The sequence below is a fragment of the Dermacentor albipictus genome, chromosome 8 (assembly GCF_038994185.2).
Source record: "Dermacentor albipictus isolate Rhodes 1998 colony chromosome 8, USDA_Dalb.pri_finalv2, whole genome shotgun sequence".
NCBI lineage: Eukaryota > Metazoa > Arthropoda > Arachnida > Ixodida > Ixodidae > Dermacentor > Dermacentor albipictus.
In genome coordinates this window covers 95841983-95862600 of record NC_091828.1, presented here as the reverse complement: position 1 = coordinate 95862600, position 20618 = coordinate 95841983, and the positions used below count along the sequence as shown (strand labels likewise).

At 47.7% G+C, this 20618-nt stretch overlaps 1 protein-coding gene across 3 annotated transcripts in view; it reads left to right on the top strand.

Annotated features, from left to right (window-relative positions):
• The window catches only part of LOC135912866 (uncharacterized), a 59224-nt gene that overhangs the window by 11401 nt on the left and 27205 nt on the right, over positions 1–20618 (top strand). For all 3 annotated transcript variants that reach the window (XR_010567805.1, XR_010567807.1, XM_065445439.1), the window contains 2 exons: positions 9113–9341; positions 14969–15166. Coding sequence is in view for 1 of the 3 variants with exons in the window: in XM_065445439.1 (XP_065301511.1) it covers positions 9113–9341; positions 14969–15166 (427 nt within the window). In the remaining 2 variants the exon portion in view is untranslated. The remainder of the gene's footprint in view (positions 1–9112; positions 9342–14968; positions 15167–20618) is intronic.

Here is a 20618-nt window from a genome sequence, read left to right as displayed (position 1 = left end):
TACTATTAAGTCAACGTGGACTGTAGAAATACCATCACAGAAACCTCGAAACGCTTGTTTCGTGCCAAGGAGAGACTTATTTTAAGAGAAAATGCGTTCTGAAGCGTCTGCGTACCTCTAGCGCAGTTCAAATCACCCGCCCTCCGATCGAGGAGCACTGACATCATGGTCTCATAGTTACGTTGCGCCATCGGTGAGTAGAACGGCGTCCGCAGACGGCGCTACGGCTTTTCTGCGCAAAACGCAAACGCGCGGCCAGAAACAGAGCCAAGACAGAGCCGACAGCAGAGCGAAAGCGGGAGTATGGTGGCTAGCGGAAGGCGAAACGCATTACGTCCCACGGCACACGGAGAGTCTGTTTTCGTTAAACTATAGGCTGCGGCGAGCTCGCAGCGTGGTCGGCGTGGTCTGTGAGCCTTTTCGCACTCGCAACAGGGCATAAAAAAGTGCGAATCGACGCAAAACTCGGCCTAGAAACGTGCTTCGCCACAGCCACGCTGGCATGACCCAGATGTCGTTTCCCGCACCGCCACCAGGCACCGCCACTATACCTCAAACTCCAGCGCAAGACGCCCATAAGCTGGTACTTCATTCTATGACGCAAACTTCGACGCTCGTCGCAATGATCCCTGACATCGACAGATTGGCTCGCGATGGTGGGCTCAACTCCAGCGATTTGAGCACAGAAGAGCGCGACCTGCTGCTGAGGGCTCGCACTGCCGGCGTCGTCGCGTACCACGACGGCGGCCTCGACACCGGCTCTCCGGAGCGGGAAAGCAACGAGGGCTTCCCACGAAATCACATGGACGTGGCATTCTCGCTGCTTGTTCCAAATGAAAGTTTCGCGAGCCAGCAGAACCCTCACAGCACGACGCGATAACGAAAGTACTGAAACTCCAAAGCGTGCGCGGCGCAGAGTCGAGCGCGCAGAGTCGAGTGAAAACGAAACCTTTCGAACACCCATATTACTGAAGGGCAACGTCAAAATGTTATTTTTTCTTGGAATCAAATAGACGTAGACAAGTAGCATTTTTTTCCGTCCTATAATCGAATGAAATGATATTTTTAATACGAGTAGTTGAGTATTAGTAACACAAATTATGAGGAGTCCTTTCGTCATCGGGCTAGTACCGGAATGGCGCTGGGGGGTCTCACATCGTGTCATGAATTTACCTCAATTTCTCGGTTACTAAAGCTTTGTTCGCGATTAAATTGACGCCTTAGACGTTCTAGAACATTGCTATACCGCTTTAACTTGAGTTTCTGGTAACCTTTAGTGTCCCTTTAAGAGTAATTATTTAGGTTAACAATCAAGTAGCGCTTGTGTATGCCAAATCAGTATCTGTAGAGAAGAGCCTATCCAATGCTGCAGTGTACATCATTACTTGGTACTGCTGAACATACCATGTGGCACGCTGGTCACTGCGCAACATCTGCTCTTCTTGCAATTCTCTCTGCATGCTTCTTTGAGGCAGTCAAAGCGGGCCTGTGAGCACGAAGGCATCCAAACATGGTTTTGACACTCGGTGTCTGCATGGAGTGGAGCACAGTGCACAAAACACAGAACAAAGAGCTGGATGTGCTATGCGTGTATATCCTGTGTCCCTTCGGTGTCCTGTGTTCTTCTGCAGTTTTATTATTCTTAATGGCATAGCTGTTTGTCATGCCCTCAAATATCGTTGAATCGTTTGAAGCCAACATAGGTCCTCTTTCTTTTGTGTGTCTCATGCACTATAGCTCTTCACAATTTTATAGTCCTTGCTCACAAGTGTCGGCAAATTCATTCACATCACTGTGTCTAGCATACTCGAAGCATGCTCACATATTTCCTCATCTCTGAAGAGGACTAAGAAACATTGGCTTCCTAATTGTACCCACCGTGATGGCGTCGCCGTTGCGGTGCTAAGCCGGAGAGCGTGAGATGAAATCCTGGCCACGGCAGCTATATTTCGATAGGGGAGGAATGCGAAAATGCCCATGTACGAGGCCTCACTTTTGCTGCAAGGAGCTGGCATGTCATTGAATATAAGTAGACAAAAAATAGAAGCTAAGCATCGCAGTCATCAATAGTTATTTTACTGCACTTCATTAGGCAAGACTGCGGGAGGGAATAACTCAAATCCGAATTGTGCAAAAAGCAAACTTTACCACCATAAATAACGAATTACCTGCGTTCCTCAACACATTTCTCAAAATCATTCCTTTCAGCACAATTGGGACATGTTCGCCGTTAATGGTCAAGAACTAACTTAAACATACATCCACTCTCACATCATTACCTCTAATTCTGACGTTCCTTGATACAATGCACATCTGAAGTGCCTGTTTAACTGCAAGAAACGCCTACGATCGGCTCCATGAAACACTGGCCAACTGACACATGCTAGTCTGCTTATAAGTCCGCATTCAGCACGTACGTAACAACACTAACATATTAAATATAACTTTACATCTAACGTGTTTCCATTTATGTTAAAGAGTAACGTTAAAATGTTTTGGAGTGTAATCACCCCCTTGCGTTATGAACACATAACTCTAGAAAACCCACAGGGAATCCATATTCGCGTTGTGCACGCCGACGTACGCGCCACTGGTGGCGGCCTTGCGCAGAACACGCGGGAGAGGAGCCTGGCGCGCGCCGTAGTTTGTTGTGTCGTTGATCCTGCTCTTCTGTCTTATTCACGTTTTCAGAGCAAGATAGGCAACACCATTCGCATGTGTGGGGTGGCCAAAGCTTCAGGGAACGTCGAAGAATTGTTGCAGGGTGGGGAGCTCAAATACCGGTGAAAACGTGCCGGCGATACGGTTCTAATCATTCCCGGCAAAGCCTCATCAGCGGGAGCAATGCTAGCAAAAACGGATCGTTCTTGTTCTCATCCTTTCCTTTGTCTCGTCGGTGTTTTTTTTTTCACTCGATCATAGACGCGTGAGCAACGAATTTTGTCTGCAGTGCAGCATGAGGTTTAAAGGCATTTCGCTAAAGTTCAGAATGATGTTTGCAGCTTATATTGTTTTCCGCTTCTTTACCACGTTGCGCTAGCTAGGCAGCACGACTGCACGAGCGCATTGCGTTGTATGTTAAAGCTACTGAGGTTTACAAGAACTGAAATTGTTGGTTTCATGTGGCGCGGTAAATCCTCGCACCAGCTGTCGCGCACTTCATGTTTTACATCTATTTTATGCGTGGCTTTGCACATGTTTAACTGTTGCTAGTTGCTCCCTGCATAACTCTTGTTGATTCTTTTGAGCTGCGAAGTTTTCATCCTGCCTTGTTTGTAAAGGGTATAGATCACGCTGTGTCTTATCGAAATGATACCAAGGAAGTGCTTCTTTAACAGCTTTATTCTTTTCGCCCGAGGGCATCTTAGATATTGTTTGCGTTTTTGGAAATGTGTTTAGAAAATAGGCATTTCAGGGCGAAAATTGCTAATAGCTGCTGCATATGGTATTTTCGCTCCATTTCTCGCTGAAAAGTTCGCGTCCCGTTTGGGAAGTCATCACACCTCGATGCTGCCTGAGCAAACTTAACATGCCGAGTGATTTGTTTGCTTCACAACGTAGTCCCTTCTTGCATGTGAGTTTTGTACTCAACTGAATTCTTTCTTATACTTACGCTGCAGACGACTAAACCGGGCCTTGCCGCCAGCGCTCATCTACTTTGACTGGCGCTGCTCTGCCTTTAAATGTATCATGTGGCATCTCTCTCTAGTAATATAATAAAGTACTGAAAAGTTAGTTAATCTTTAGCTTTGTACGTTTCCAAGCAGCTCCCTTGGGGAATTTAAAGTTGCACAAACTGCAGCGGGAACGGTAGTTCACCAGCGTATGCAGCAGAATTGCATCGGCGGTACAGCACTAACACGCGCTGTTCTTAACCCGTGTGTTTGGTGATTTCGTTGGCTAGTGTACGCGTTTCCATCAATAAATTGGCAATTACTTTTCTTGAGGCGACTTCGACTGCACTTATTCGGCGATGTCACATGCATTCATTGGCAGAAAAAATCACAACGGCATATACAGAGATTGCACCGTGCGGATTTGTTTGATATGAGTCTGCACTAATGACGGGTGCTTATTGTTCAGGTACATAAGCAGCATTGCGGCAACGGTAGAATAAAAAAAACCATTGAGAGATCGCATCACTCAACAAAATTTATCGGCTAGTGAACATGAGCTCCACATCATGTAAATGGGGTGCAAGGCGTTTGCCTGCGGGGCACTCCTTGCACGTATGCGGACCATGTTGTCCCAAACACCGGTAACATCGTGTTCATACCCGCTCGCACAGAGGTCAGCATCTTCCCTACACCTCTCACCGCAGAAGAAGCAGCCTGGCACCCGAACAAAGGAGAAATCGCAGCCGCGAACTTCAGCCACCCTTGCTGCAAAGGGTTGTCGTCTGCTACTGTTCCCGCGTGTACTGTTGGAAGCGCCTGCTAGGTGGCTTTCAGTGGCGCCTCTATAGGCGGTGCACGAGACGTATACCTAACGAACAGTGTGCTGCCGCCTGAATAACTAATTTGTGCAAAACTTTCTCGCCTCCGGGAATTACCGCGTATACCTCTTAATCGTCATTACGATTACGGTTATGCAGCGATCGTTGATGCGGCTGGTAGCGAAAATAATTGATTCCTTGAATCAACACTCATCGCCTACCTACGACTCTTCCTGGCAAAGGAACAATAATTCATGATCGGTGGTCCGCCTGTACAGTCTGTACATGTGCACTTTTGTATGTACTTTTGTAGGTGTACACACGTGAGTAATTGACCTAGGTGGATCACACGTGAGTAATTGACCTAGGTCAATTACTCACGTGTGATTCTTTTTATGAGAAGGAAACTTAAAGAAAAATAAAAATAGATCGGAGTGGCATGCGGCGGGCATTACCAAATCTTGACATCAAGATTACCACTGTCGTTACGTTCTACCAGTGAAATGACTCGAAACAATATTGCTGCATCACGTTCATCCTGTACAAATCCTCCGTTGACGCTCCTCACCAACACGAACCTTATTGAAGTAAACGTAGATGGTGTTCTGTTGACGGCATTAATTGATACTGGAGCCAAAGTGTCCACAATGAGCGCTAACCTATGTCGTCGCCTCAAAAACGTTCTTACACCTGCCATAACTCGAGCCGTACGCGTAGCCAATGGCGCCACTGTTGCTGTCAGGGGCATGTGCACTGCTCGCATAGGAATTGCTCGCCGCCAAGTTCCAGTCCTCTTCACCGTGCTTGCCCTCATGACCTAATCTTCGGGCTTGACTTTCTGACGACGAATTCTGCCCTAATCGACAGTTCCACCGGTACGCTGTGTCTTGAGCTTCCTTTTTGTTCAGACGTTCACCCCGAACAACCAAAAACCTTCTGCCCTACAGCGTTTGTTCGCTTACCTCCGAAAACCCTAACCTTCGCCGAATCTGCTTCAGCGGCAACCGTGCCTGATGGCGACTATGTCTTCACACCTATTCGTGATGTCTTCCTGGTGCGCGACATCTCTGTGCCGCACTCCGTCGTAACCCTCGCCGCTAATCGGATGTGCCTCCCCGTTATCAATTTTGGCTTGGCGAAGCAAGTGTTGCCTGAAAGCATAGCGGTGGCCACGCTCCGGTCAGTGACAGACCACCACGTCACTGCTTTTGCAGCCGACACGTCTACAGATCCTCCTGATTATCCGCAGGATGCCTTGAACCTCGACGGCCCATTACGTCCCATGGTCGCTCCGGACCTCACACCTGACCAAGCAACCGCCCTATATCGCCTTTTGCTTTCCTACCGCGACATATTTGACACTGCCAATCGACCTCTATAGGTCAGACGTCCCCTGTTAAGCATCGGATAAACACTGGTGATGCTGTTCCCATTCACCGCCGACCGTATTGCGTGTCCACGGCAGAGCGGCAAGTTATTCAGCAGGAAGTAAACAAGATGCTCGCCAGAGGCATTGTTGAACCCTCGTCGAGTCCTTGGGCGTCGCCGGTCATGCTCGCAAAAAAATAAAGATGGCACGTGGCGTTTCTGAGTTGATTACCGTCACTTAAACCGAATGACTAAAAAGGACGTTTACCCTTTACCACGAATCGACGACGCTCTTGATTGTCTTCACGGTGCCAAGTACGTTTCGTCCATCGACATTCGATCGGGTTATTGGCAGATTTCCGTCGATGAGCAAGACCAAGAAAAGACCACATTCGTCACTCCAGAGGGCCTCCACCAACTCAAGGTTATGCTGTTCGGTTTATGCAATGCCCCCACCACGTTCGAACGGATGATGGACTCTCTGCTTCAAGGTTTCAAATGGTCCACTTGCCTTCGTTACCTCGACGACGTCCTTGTGTTTTCTCCTACATTTGAGATGCACCTTGAGCGTGTCGCAGCTATCTTTGACGTTTTCCACAGGGCTGGGCTCCAATTAAACTCATTGAAGTGCCACTTCGGGCGCCGACGTATTACAGTGCTATGCCACCTCGTCGATGCTTCCAGAGTACAACCCGACCCGGAGAAGGTTCGAGCAGTAACGGCTGTTCCTATACCTCAATCTGTCAAAGACGTCTGGAGTTTTGGGGAGCTCTTTTCTTATTTCAGACGGTTGGTGAAAGATTTCGCAGCAATCGCTCGACCACCCACTGAACTTCTGATGAAAGACGTGCCTTTTACGAGGGGTTCTCTTCAGTCTGCCGCATTTTCACGCCTTATCACGATTCTTACCAATCCACTGGTCTTGGCACACTTTGACCCATCCGCACCAACAGAGGTTCAAACCGATGCCAGTGATTATGGAATCGGCACCGTGTTATCGCAACGCCAAGAGGGACACGACCGCGTTCTAGCCCACGCTAGCCGTCTCCTGACTACTGCAGAGCGCAACTATTCGATTACTGAGCGCAACTGTATTGCTATCATCTGGGCTGTTTGAATGTTCCACCCATATTTATATGGTAAGCCCTTCTCAGTAATCATAGACCATCATGCGCTCTGTTGGCTTTCGTCGCTCAAGGATCCTACTGGCCGGCTGGGTCGTTGGACCCTCCGACTACAAGAATATCCCTACACAGTGACTTACAAGCCAAGACGCCAACACCAGGACGCAGATTGCCTCTCTCGCTACCCAGTCGAAGACGCGACCTCTACATCTGATACTGACACCGACGCCTGTGTTCCCTCTGTTTTTCCATTGCTCCATGTCTCCGACGAGCAGCGCCGTGACCCGTCCTTGCGTATCATTATTGACCGCCTGGAATCGTCACTTTCCGACAGTTTTCTTCGCTTATTCACACTTCAAGATGGTGTACTCTACCACCACAACGTTCACCCCGACGGCCTTGCATTACTCTTTCTGATCCCTAAACACCTTCGCTCGGCTGATCACGAACTTCATGACCTCCCCACGGCCGGTCACCTGGGTGTGTCACGTACCTACGACCGGATCCGCCGACGCTTCTTTTGGCCAGAGCTTGCTCGCTCCGTTCGAAGATACGTAGCTGCGTGTGAGAAATGCCAGTGACGCAAGACACCATCAACGCTTCCGGCTGGGTACCTTCAACCACTCGACATTCCCGAGGAACCATTCTTTCGGGTTGGTTTGGGCTTACTTGGCCCTTTTCCTCTTTCTACCTCTGGGAACAGGTGGGTTGCTGTGGCCATGGATTACCCCACGCGCTACGCCATCACCCGAGCGTTTCCTACAAGCTGCACCACAGATGTCGCCAATTTTTTTCTACGCGACGTGATTTTATTACATGGAGCTCCGCGACAACTTCTCACAGACCGTGATCGGATATTCCCATCAAAAGTTATCGCGGACATCCTGCAGTCATGTGCCACGAGGTACAAGCTTTCCCCGTCATACCATCCGGAAACAACTGGCCTCACGGAGCATCTCAATCACACTCTCACAGACATGTTCGTGAAACATGTCTCTTCAGACCACACTGACTGGGAACTCGCTCTACCGTTTGTCACAATTCCATGTAATTCCTCGCACCACGAGACAGCCGGTTATTCCAAAATTTTCCTTCTGTTTGGCCGAGAACCAGCACTGCCCTTCGACACAACCCTCCCTGTTCACGCGGCACCGACGGGTGAATATGCACTTGACGCCATCGCCTGCGGTGCCCGCGTAAGGGAAATTGCCCATGACCGCCTTTTGAAATCCCAAGAGAGTCAAAGGGGTTTGTAGGACCGGCGACACAGAGACGTGCACTTCCCGCCTGTTTCTTTGATGCCGCTATGGTCCCCGTCGCGTCATGCCGGCCTGTCAGAAAAAACTGCTGTCTGGTTACACAGGACCATACCGAGTGCTTCGTCCCGGGACTCCCGTCACCTACGAGATCGTCCCTGACGCTCCATCTGCTTTCCAGTTCAGTGATATCGTGCACGTTACACGACTGAAGCAATATCAACCCCCCCCCCCCCCCCCCCCCACTAATGACATTTAGACGCTCCGGGACGCTGCTTCTGCCGCCGGGGGATTATGCTACACGTGCGTGGTATTTGATTGTTTGAACGAGGCGCGTGGGCGCCATTACTCGAGAAAAGAGAAGGAAGAACGAACTGGGCTCGCTCTGTGTATCCAACCGGTCAGCGCTGCAACCGCTGTTGTAAATATAACCTGTAAATAGTTGTCGACTTGCTGACTCGTCCTTCGCGTAACAATATGGACTGCGAAAGGAGAGATAGAACGAAAAATGTTAGGCGCACCACTCAGAAAAAGGAAGAAATCCCTCTGAACCAGAAAGCAGACGGGGATAGCCGATATGCTAGTTGACATTACGAGCAAAATATGGGGCTAGACAGAACATGTAATGCATAGGGTAGATAATTCGCGGACTATCAGATTTACAGAATTAGTGCCAAGGGAAGGGAAGCGCACTCTAGGATGGCAGAAAAGTAGGTGGGGTGATAAAATTATGAAATTAACGGATGCAAGTTGGAGTCAGCTAGCGCAAAACAGGGGTAATTGGATTACGCTAGGAGAGGCCTTCGTGATGCTTTGTACTTCAACATAGGTTGATGATGATGATGATCAAATATTGGCGTAGTATGTTTGATCGAACGTCTCATGAATTGCGTAATAATTATACGCACAACGTTTCCTTCACCTTCCAGGTATGGCTATACCATCGGCGACGGCACGAATGTTAGCATGAGTATTGAACTCAAGGAACATAATGTTAGCGCAAAATTTTCGAGTCCCACCACAAAAAAATCTCTCAAGCTTCCAAAGAAAGTTGTGCTCAATAGAGGGGACTACATTATCTCGTCTATAACCTGCACGCCTGAGGGCCCATCTACGTGCGAGGACCAAGAAAAGTGTAATGAATATATGCACCTCAAGGTTCGTATTATTTACCTCGGTTATATTCGTGAACTACCATGCTCTTTAGTGCGTTATATATATATATATATATATATATATATATATATATATATATATATATATATATATATATATATATATATATACATATATCTCACGACTTTATGATATCTAGCCCGACGAAATTGTCCAGCGCCGTTTATTCCCCAAAAAGGCAACGCCCCAGCTGCCGCGCGAAGTTGAAGAACAGGGAAGATGATGCTGGCTATGTACAAATGAAAACGAAGAAGCACGTTAATAGTGCTTACTATATACAGTGAAAGCTCATTAATTCGAACTTCAATAATTCGAATTTATGGATAATTCGAACTGTACGATTTGGTCCGGCCAAGCTCCACAGAAGTCTATGTATAAAAAAGTCCGTTAATTCGAACACGAGAAGGTTCCCTCACGGATAATTCGAACTACGCTCGCCTGGCACACGGCCAGAGAAACGCGCCTACTGCCTACACACAAGGCTGTATTGCCTCCAAAACGGAGAGAAGGCGAAATCGGAAAAAAATCTAACCGACGCGGTGTCAACCAGAAGGCAGCTGCGGCCGCCGCCTCTACGTTCTACGTAACATCCGAGACTTCTTGCCCGTTGCAAATCTCGGAGGTTTTGCAAATCTTGTACAGCTGCTAATGTTGTGCGGAGATGGCACGGAAAGCGCCAAAACACAGCGAATCAAGTACGTCACAGCTGCGCTTGCAATCAAGAACCAATGAATCAGGGCCTTCGCCACCTTCACATGTTCAGCGTCTTTGTCTCGGCAGTCTTCATCGGTTGCGCACCTCTGTTTTCAGTTTAGGAGGTATCGGCCGTCGCGATTCATTGTGATGGTGTTAAGCCTCGGCTAACGTTCGTTGCGGTGGACGTCGGTGGTGTGGCACAGTCGGACCCAGAGCTTCGACTTGAAGATGGCGTGTGCCCGTGGCACACGCCATCACTTTCTGACTCGCCAAATTTCTAACATGCCCTACTGCTTCCAAATCGCAGTGTACTGTTGCTCTCCTTCACTTTCGTTAGTTCGAACTTTCATTAATTCGAACTGAAGCGACTTCCCCTTGCGGTTCAAATTAACGAGCTTTTACTGTATATATATATATATATATATATATATATATATATATATTTGTTGCATCTCGCTGGCTATGTATCTTTGTACCTAACTACTTTCCTACCTAGCTAAGTCATTGGGTATACCGTGGTCGAATGGGTAGCGCATCGGTCCTCTGTAATGGGGTTAACAGGGCTCCAAAGCAACTATCGCACCTACGTGTTTCACTGAGAGAGTATCTAGCAGTGTGCAGAAACGTGCGGCTCCTCAACGAACCTCGTTCAGCGCCAACGTGGGTCGTTCTTTGGCGACAAGAGACCCTTTGACGCCGACTTGCAGCACTGTATATCTGCTACTCGGTCAGTGCTGGTCTCCTATGAACTTTTTTGATGCCAGCTTGAAAAAGTAGCTCGACTATATAGCGTAGCGTGTCGAGAAAGAAGCGCGAGAGAGGAGCCATGCGCAGGCTTCGCGGCGGCGACACTAGATGGCTACGTCGCTCTTAGGAAAGCGCGAAAAGTTTGTCGCTATACCAGCACTGCAATACAGTAAAAGCTCGTTAATCCGAACCGCAAGGGGAAGCCGCTTCAGTTCGAATTAACGAAAGTTCGAACTAACGAAAGTGAAGGAGAGCAACAGTACACTGCGATTTGGAAGCAGTAGGGCATGTCAGAAATTTGGCGTGTCAGAAAGTGATGGCGTGTGCCGCGGGCACACGCCATCTTCAAGTCGAAGCTCTGGGTCCGACTGTGCCACACCACCGATGTCCACCGAAACGAACGTTAGCCGAGGCTTAACACCATCACAATGAATCGCGACGGCCGATACCTCCTAGGCTGAAAACAGAGGTGCACAACCGATGAAGACTGCCGAGACAAAGACGCTGAACATGTGAAGGTGGCGAAGGCCCTGATTCGTTGGTTCTTGATTGCAAACACAGCCGCGACGGACTTGATTCGCTGTGTTTTGGCGCTTGCCGTGCCATATCCGCACAACATTAACAGCTGTAGAAGATTTTCAAAGCCTCCGAGATTCGCAATGGGCAAGAAGTCTCGGAGGTTACGTAGAACGGAGAGGCGGCAGCCGCCGCTGCCTTCTGGCTGACCCCGCGTCGGTTAGATTTTTTTCCGATTTTGCCTTCTCTCGCCGTTCTCTCCGCTTCGGAGGCAATACAGCCTTGTGTGTAGGCAGTAGGCGCGTTCCTCTGGCCGTGTGCCAGGCGAGCGTAGTTCGAATTATCCGTGAGGGAACCTTCTCGCGTTCGAATTAACGGACTTTTTTATACATAGACTTCTGCGGAGCTTGGCCGGACCAAATCGCACAGTTCGAATTATCTATAAATTCGAATTATTGAAGTTCGAATTAACGAGCTTTCACTGTACTAGCACCCGCATGACTACGCCATAACGCTGAAATGCGTGTTATGTGTAAAGGCGCCGTTTCCCTTTTGAGAACTTGACTCGGCAAAAAAAACCCCCCTTGGTGGTTTAACGACCATATCAGTTGGACACCCACCGTGGTTGCTCAGTGGCTATGGTGTTGGGCTGCTGAGCACGCGGTCGCGGGATCGAATCCCGGCCACGGCGGCCGCATTTAGATGGGGGCGAAATGCGAAAACACCCGTGTACTTAGGTTCAGGTACGCGTTAATAGAACCCCAGGTGGTAGAAATTTCCGGAGCCCTCCACTACGATGTGCCTCATAATCAGAAAGTGGTTTTGGCACGGAAAATCCCATAATTTAACTCAATTGAACAGGGAACCGGAAAAACACGTAGCTGTTACTGAAGAAATAATTTAACACTTCGGATAACATGATTCGCAAGAAGTTGCGTTTGGTAAGCAAAGTAATACTTTCTCATAGTTACGGCTGCGCTTGTTGTCTTCCTTCCTCCAAGGTCGGCGTGCTTATAATGGCTGTCGCGCGTACCTATCCCTCTTTTCAGCATGCTTCCAGTGAACGACTACATCCGCGTTGTTAATCAAAAATAGTCAGATAAAAATATTCCAAGGCGTTTTCCGAATTATCACTTCATGGTTAGACATTCTGACCGGTAAGCTTTCCATTGCCCTGAAAAAAAATGAGTACCGTGAAAATAGGTTGCCAGTACCTTTAGGCAAAAACATGACAAAAACGGTGAAGTAGTAACTTCAAGGGGAGTATGGTAGCGCGATTCAAAGACGGGACAAGAGAAGACACAAAAGGACACACACAGCGCTGTGTGTGTCCCTTTGTGTCTTCTCTTGTCCCGTCTTTGAATCGCGCTACCATACTCCCCTTGAAGATGCATTACCAACAAGCCCACATTGCAACCCTCGTGAAGTAGTAACGCTTCGAATAATTCCCCCCCCCCCCCCCAAAAAAAAAAATGAAAGTAAGGATCCGACGTGCACCACGCTTCTCGGCTACTCGCGACAAGCGGTCAGGAACTTCGCCAAAGGATGGATCTCAGGCAAAGCGGCCCGAGTCCTGAGCAATCGACAACTCAAGCGGGAGGTAGATTTTCAAACCAGAATCCAGTGGTTCTCGGCGCACATAGGAGAAGTATCGGATACACATCGCAACCGAAACGAGATGGCACACGCCAAGGCGTGCGAGCTCGTGAACCGCCAGCGACCGTCGTCCATGGGACAGCACCAAAGGCTGCTGGACCAGCTACAACGAAATTACCTAGGCCCTTTGCCTGGCCCACCGAACTTTCCCTCCGCCCAGCGACAAGCTGGACAGGTTGCAAGCGGTGGCCTTCAGACAACTGCAGACGCTCACGTAAGCTAACACGGCACAATACCACAGGCTCTACCACGGCGCATAACCGGCAAATACATGCAAGGTCTGCCACCCTGATATAGTCACTTTAACTCACATGCTCTGGGACTGTAACAAAAACCCGCACGGTGTTAACTCGGGAACCCTACAGCCATGGTGGGCCGCTGCCTTGCGCAGCCCCAGCCTCGGCGACCAACTCTTGGCCGTCCAGCAGGCACGCGAGGCGACGTCGAGGCAACCCCTCGACGTCCCCACGTTGGTGACCTAAGGACCCGTCGGTGAAAGATCTGCAGGACTATAAATAAATTTGTTACCAACCAAAGAAAGTAGGTAGAAGCAGAGTGAAATTTCACATCTTAATATTTGTCGCGATGCGTTTCAACTAACGAACACCTATTTAATTATGGGGTTTTAGGTGCCAAAATCACTTTCTGATTATGAGGCACGCCGTAGTGGAGGACTCCGGAAATTTCCACCACCTGGGGATCTTTAACGCGCACCTAAATCTAAGTACACGGGTGTTTTCGCATTTCACCCCCATCGAAATGCGGCCGCCCTGGCCGAACACCTATATTGCTTCATCAAAGCAAATATGCATCAACATGTCCTAATCATTCATGAAAGAAATATGAGCTTTTAATGGGCTGCTTTTGTAGGGAGATCAAGAAATGATGTGCGAAAGTGCGTCTGTGCTTATATTTGCACACATGCATGCACAATGTGCACGGTGTGCTTTTCTGCGCATCAGACGTCGTGGCAAAGGTTTCACGTACGCAAAAAGATAACTTTTGAAGGGCTTCGCATAATACTGCCATAAGTATATTGAAATAAATTTTGTACCGAGTATGTTCACAGCTTTATAAATGCTATCTGGTGATTGCTTTGCAGCAAGGAAAACTGCCTCAATCCTTCGCATCTGAACATTGCTCTGCTATGTAACCGCATCGCATAATTGATAACTCATTCGTTTTGAAGCTACCTGTATGCTTTAGTATCCGGTATGGTTATTTCCTCACTTAATTTAATGGTAACACAAAAATGTCGTAAGCCCAGAGGCAGCACATAAACATTGTTTAAGTTGCGACGAATTGGACAAAGTCAGTTTTTTGACCGCCGTGGAAGGACCCAGCAATGGACAAAACTACGGCGAATGAATTTCTTCGACGCCTTTGCGTGTCCACTAGAAATCACTAAAGCGTAGTGGTTTCCATGCTGTTCCGTTCTCTTCTAACACTTAAAAAAAGCAAGGCGCAGTTTCCGAACAAGGCATTTGCAGGAGATGTGGTCCGCCGTTCGATACCTGTTGTGGCTCACTCTTCGAAATGTCAGGTTTAAGTTTCATTGCAGCAGCAATTATATGGACACTCCGAGCGAATTTTTTCCGTGGTCATCACCGCGAGGTTCCGCATGTTTTTTTATATGTACGGCCTAGTTTACATCTGTCATGATGATGTTTTCCGCAATACAGAATCATATCCTCGTGGGAGCGCGTTGAGAGGCATATTGTCAATAAATGTGTTTCGCAGAAAGAAAATCTAAAGTGATTCATGTAATCATGTATACAACTGATGGATTCGTGTATTACTACACCGCAGCCCATCATGCTAAGATTTCCGATATGGCGACTTTCTACATGCACTGAGTCGTTTTAACTCTAACGCATGGTCGCCCGAACACCACGTATGCCTTGATAATAACAATTCACTGTTTTGTTCCACTCAATCACACGTGTTCTTTTCTTGAAGCGTCTTTCAACTAATTTTCACCGTTTTACTTACAGTTTACGTTCAATGGCACGCAGATCCCAGGATATATCCGTGCAATACATAAAGAGTTGTTATATACGTTCCGACTTATCACTGATCTTGGCTATGGAATGGGTACAATATCAAGAGAGATGCATTGGGAATACAAAAATTTCCTGGAGACGATGGCTTGGGCCATTCCTGAAGTCCCTGTAATAGTGGGGCTAGACGAAGTAAGTGTACATCAGTGCAACGTCTATTATATATATATATATATATATATATATATATATATATATATATATATATATATATATATATATATATATATATATATATATATATATATATATATATATATATATATATATATATATATATATATATATATATATATATATATCGAAGTTTTCACGTGTGAGGGTAGGTATTTAAGTGGCAAGTAGTACAAGAGACGAACAAATAATCGCTTTCAGCCGTTCGGTAGTTTTAGGCATTACTGCATGCCGTCAGGTGGACGAGAAAAACTACAAGAAAATACACTCCCATCAGGTTAAAGGTTTCAATAAAAAAGCTCCTGTTTCCAAAAGGAACAGCGATGCTACTTTCCTGCATTTGCATACATTGTACGTGTATTATAGCAGAAACCCCAATGACTTGTCTCCAACAGCGATGCGAAAGCATTAAGTGGCCCATTAGCGAAAAAGAGAGCGCCGGTAGCAGCGACACGGCACCTAAACTCGCGCTGGCTGTGGCACCACGTCATGTGGGAACATCGACGGAGCAGAGCGGGCGGAACGGAACACCTGCTGCTGCGCTGGCGCATTGATTTACGGGGTTTTACTTGCCAAAACCACTTTCTGATTACGAGGCACGCCTTAGGGGAGGACACCGGAAATTTCGACCACCTGGGGTTCTTTACCCTGCGCCTAAATCTAAGTACACGGGTGTTTTCGCATTTCGCCCCCCATCTAAACGCGGCCGCCGTGCCAGGGATTTGGTCCCGCGACCCCGTGAGTAGTAGCCCGAAACCATAGCCACTAAGCAACCACGGCGGGTGCGTTCATGCATCGGGTGTCGTGTGAGGGAAGAAGGAATCGCAGCGTCGCCGCATCACCCTCGGAATCCCTTGTTATCCATGCACACGTTCCTTGTCCGCGCCAGTTATCGCCTGCGTTCTAACCTCGCGTCCGCGAACCGCTGTAAGGAAATTAGTGTATAAAAAAGAAAACAGAATACATTCGATAGGAGAAACATAGGTGGTACACTCTTAGGCACAGTTACACCCTTTGGCTTGCCCCTTCTGCCACACAACAATAATCGTTATCTGCCTTGATGCGTTTCCTTTCTTCAACGCTGCGAGCCCGGAACTTTCCAGTAACGAACGGCACGCGCGTTATCAGAAGGGGCACTCCAGAGGGTGTAAACTGTTTTATGCTGATAACGCGCGTGCCCTTCGTTAGTGGAATGTACCGGGCTCACAGCGTTAAAGAAAGGAAACGCATCAAAGCAGATAACGATTATTGTTGTGTGGCAGAAGGGGCAAGCCAAAGGGTGTAACTTTGCCAAAGTGTGTAGTGAGTTTCGAGCCTACGATCGCGCGTTCAGAAGGTCAGTGCCTTACGATTGGGCTAAACCCCCAAGATAGCAAGCCTGTGCACTCTGCTTTGTGACATCAGCCTGCTTGGACCGAAATATTTATTGTCAAACCCGGCGTGACGAAAGCTGTCACGTCAAAATCCCTGTGGCTTATTGGGAACCCTCCCCATTAGATTCAATGACAGCAGGGCTAGGCAGCATGACGTCATGGATCGAAGTGCACCGTCCTAGTGAGATCTAGGAGGCGTTGGCCAACCGTCTCAACGCGCTTGTTTGCCCGCCAAGAGTTCAGAACTCGAGGGACCGCTCAGCGGCGTTCAATTGTGCATCAATGCTTTCGCATTCGCAACTCATAAGAGTGCATGCTTAGGTGTCCTGAGATTTTTTTTACTTATCAAATAGCAATTGCTGCAGTAAAATTACTGCGCTCTTTTAGCGAACATCTAATGACTGGAATGGCCTTTCTTATCAAGTCGCTGCCGTCACCTGCTTCTCACAATTGGTTCAATACGCAACAATTTTTTTTTTTGGGGGGGGGGCGATTTCTAACTGTTTTAACACTTGTGTCGGTTGTATGCCCACCCCTAATGTACCGAGCAGTTCGATGAAGAAGTAACAGTGTTCGTCGGCTTGTTGCACTGCGCCAACACCGGGAATATTGCGCTCAAAACGCTTCATTATGCAACAAAAGAGGTGAGGCGTACAAACTGGGATACATAGCGCAAAAAAATGCTTTACAAGTATCGCACCTTCTTTCTTGTCATGCGCTCTTTCTAAATCATGTGCTCACTTGCTGGATGAAGGCCTTAGTAAGCAGGTGGCTTGTGTGGAAGCAGCGAACGATCCGAGACACATCATTATCTCGGTTGCTGAAAGCCTGCATCGTCGAAGGAAGCTAACTTCACGCATGAGCGATGAGCAGAGAGCGGATGACGAAAGAGAGAGAAAAGAACAAAGGGACAAACGAAGGGTAGCTGTAATTCCCTACTTTTATAAGGTAGTTTTAGGCATTACTGCATGCCGTCAGGTGGACGAGAAAAACTACAAGAAAATACACTCCCATCAGGTTAAAGGTTTCAATAAACCTAAAACCTAAAGCCTAAAAAACGTTGGGCAAAGGTCTGGTGTAAACGTTGTCTTTACAGCACCTAACAAACTCCTGAGGTTGAGTGTGATGAGCTGTCCCATGAGGAAACGAAAGCCAGGTCGCGCTACTGCGCACAAAGATCCTTTTGTTACATGCACTCGCAACGTGGCGTATAAGATTCCACTTTCGTGTGGGAAGTACTACGTGGGCCATATGGGCAGATGTTTAAAAGTGCGTCTTGCGGAACTTAGCAATAAAGTGGAGACCATCGCAATAGATGGGCATTTAGCTGCCAATTTTAGAAAACGTGACGCGAAGGCACCATGCTTCCCTCTCTTAAAAGGAAGTGTTGTTGTCTATCGCCACAGGAATAAGATTACGAGGGAAATTGTCGAAGGAGCTGAGATAGCCAGAGCAGGTGACGATTGCGTTAGCACGCCGGCTATTCTTTTATCGAACAAAGAGCTTCATTTCTTGGGCATAGTAGCCACATGACTGCTTTTTCTCCTTCCCTTCAGTGTATCTGTTGCAGTGGCGTTTCAGTGAGTGTATGTATGCTCACCAGCTGCAATAAATCAATTGTTGAAAGTTAGCGCTCGTCCTGTGTTCCTGCTTACCCTTGTCTCATTTTTTGCGCTATGTATCCCCGTTTGTATGTATCCTACCAACATGCCCAAACTACTTCCCTGCTGAGGTGAGGCGTGCAGACGGCTGCACGCCTCACAAGTGGACAACGCGAACGCGTTCGTGCTGTCCACTTCTCTACTCCTGTGTCCTGCCTGCACGCCTCACCTCATTTTTGCCTAATGAATCGTTTTTTAACTAGATCGGAATAGCTTCATCTTATAGCGCCCCTGGTGAACAAAATCAGCCGAGTCAGGAGAAACATGTAAAAGGTACCAGAGCATGTAATGAGAGAAGAGCCCTGACTTACAAAGAAGCCAAGGAGAAGTTCACAAAAACAGCAACCGAATCAGCACAAAGCCGTGAAGGGAATGACATGGTGGCAGAGCGTGCATTCAGCGAACAGCTTCGAGCTACAAAGGAGCCAAGCAATTCGCAACAAAACCAACCGAGTCAGCAGAACACGCAAAGGGAACTACGTGTTATCAGAGCATGCACTGAGCGAAGGACATTGAGCTACAAAGAAGCCAAAAAGTTCGGAACAATACCAGCCGAGTCAGCAGAGCATGCAAAGGGAACTACATGTTATCAGAGCATGCTTTGAGCGAAGGACATTGAGCTACAAAGAAGCCAAGAAGTTCGCAACAATACCAGCCGAGTCAGCAGAACATGCAAAGGGAACTACATGTTATCAGAGCATGCATTGAGCGAAGGACATTGAGCTACAAAGAAGTCAAAAAGTTCGCAACAATACCAGCCGAGTCAGCAGAACATGCAAAGGGAACTACATGTTATCAGAGCATGCAGTGAGCGAAGGACATCGAGCTACAAAGAAGCCAAGAAGTTCGCAACAATACCAGCTGATTCTGCAGAAAGATGTAAATGAACGATATAGACTCGGGGCATGCGTTGAGCGAAGAACATTGGGCTACATAGAAGCTAAGGAGAAGTTCGGAACATAAGCAGCCGAGTCAGGAGAAAGAGGTGAAGAGAATGGCATGGTGGCAGAGCGTGCATTGAGCGAACAGCTTCGAGATACAAAGAAGCCAAATTCGCTACAAAAGCCGCAGAGTCAGCAGAAAGATATAAGGGGAACGACGTGGTATCAGAGCACGCATTGATCGAAACGCAATAAGCTACAAGGAAGCCAAGAAGTGCGCACTAAAACCAGCTCAGTCAGCAGAAAGATCTAAAGGAACATGGTGTGAAAGCTCGCATTGACTGAAGAGCATTGAGCTATAAAGAAGCCAAGTTGATACAAAAGCCGCTGAGTCAGCAGAAAGATGTAAAGGGAACGACATGGTAGCAGAGTATGCATTGAGAGAATAGCATTGCGAAACAAATAAGCCAAGCAGTTCGCAACAATACCAGCCGAGTCAGTAGGGAGGCGCAAAGAAAGATCTGGTATCCGAGCATGAATTGAGGGAAGAGCATTGAACAACAAATAAGCCAAGAAGAAGTTCGGAACATAAGCAGCCGAGTCAGGCGAAAGACGTGAAGGGAATGACATGGTATAAGAGCATGCATTTAGCGAAGAGCGTAGAGCTACAAAGAAGCCATGCAGTTCGCACTAAAACCAGGCAAGCTCACTACCAGCCTAGTCAGCAAAACATGTAAGGGGCAGTGACAAGGTATCAGAGCATGTAATTAGCGAAGAGCTTTTAGTTGGATAGAAGTCAGGAAGTTGGCAACAAAACCTACCGAGTCAGAAGAAAGATGTAAAGACTGCGACATGGCATCACAACATGCATTGAACGACGAGCGTTGAGTTACAAAGAAGTCAAGAAGTTCGCAGCAAAACTAGCCGAGTCAGCAGAAGGATGTCATGGAAGGAACGACATGGTGTCGGAGCATGCAATGAGCGAAGAGCATTTAGCTACAAAGAAACCAAGCAGCTCGCAATAAAATCAACGTAGTCACCATAAAGATTTAAAGGCAACGGCATGGCACCAGAGCATGCATTGAGTGAAGGGCGTCAATCTACAAAGAAGCCAAGCAGTTCGCAATAAACCCAGCCGAGTCAGCAGAAAGATATGAAGGGTTCGACATGGTATCACATTATGCATTGAGCGAAGAACATTGGGTTACAAGGAAGCGAAGGAGATGTCCGTGACCTAAGCGGGCGGGTCAGGAGAAAGATGTAAAGGGGATGACATGATGGCAGCACAAGCATTGAGGGAGCAGTGTTGAGCTACGAAGGAGCCAAGTTCGCAAGAAAAGCAGCTGAATCAGCAGGAAGATGCAAAGGCATGGTACCAATGAGTGCATTGAGCGAAGAGAGTTGAACTCCACAGAAGAGTAAATTCGCAACAGAAGCTACCAAGTGCAGGGAAAAAATACATTTAACGTATGCGACACGCGCAGGCTTTTATGAG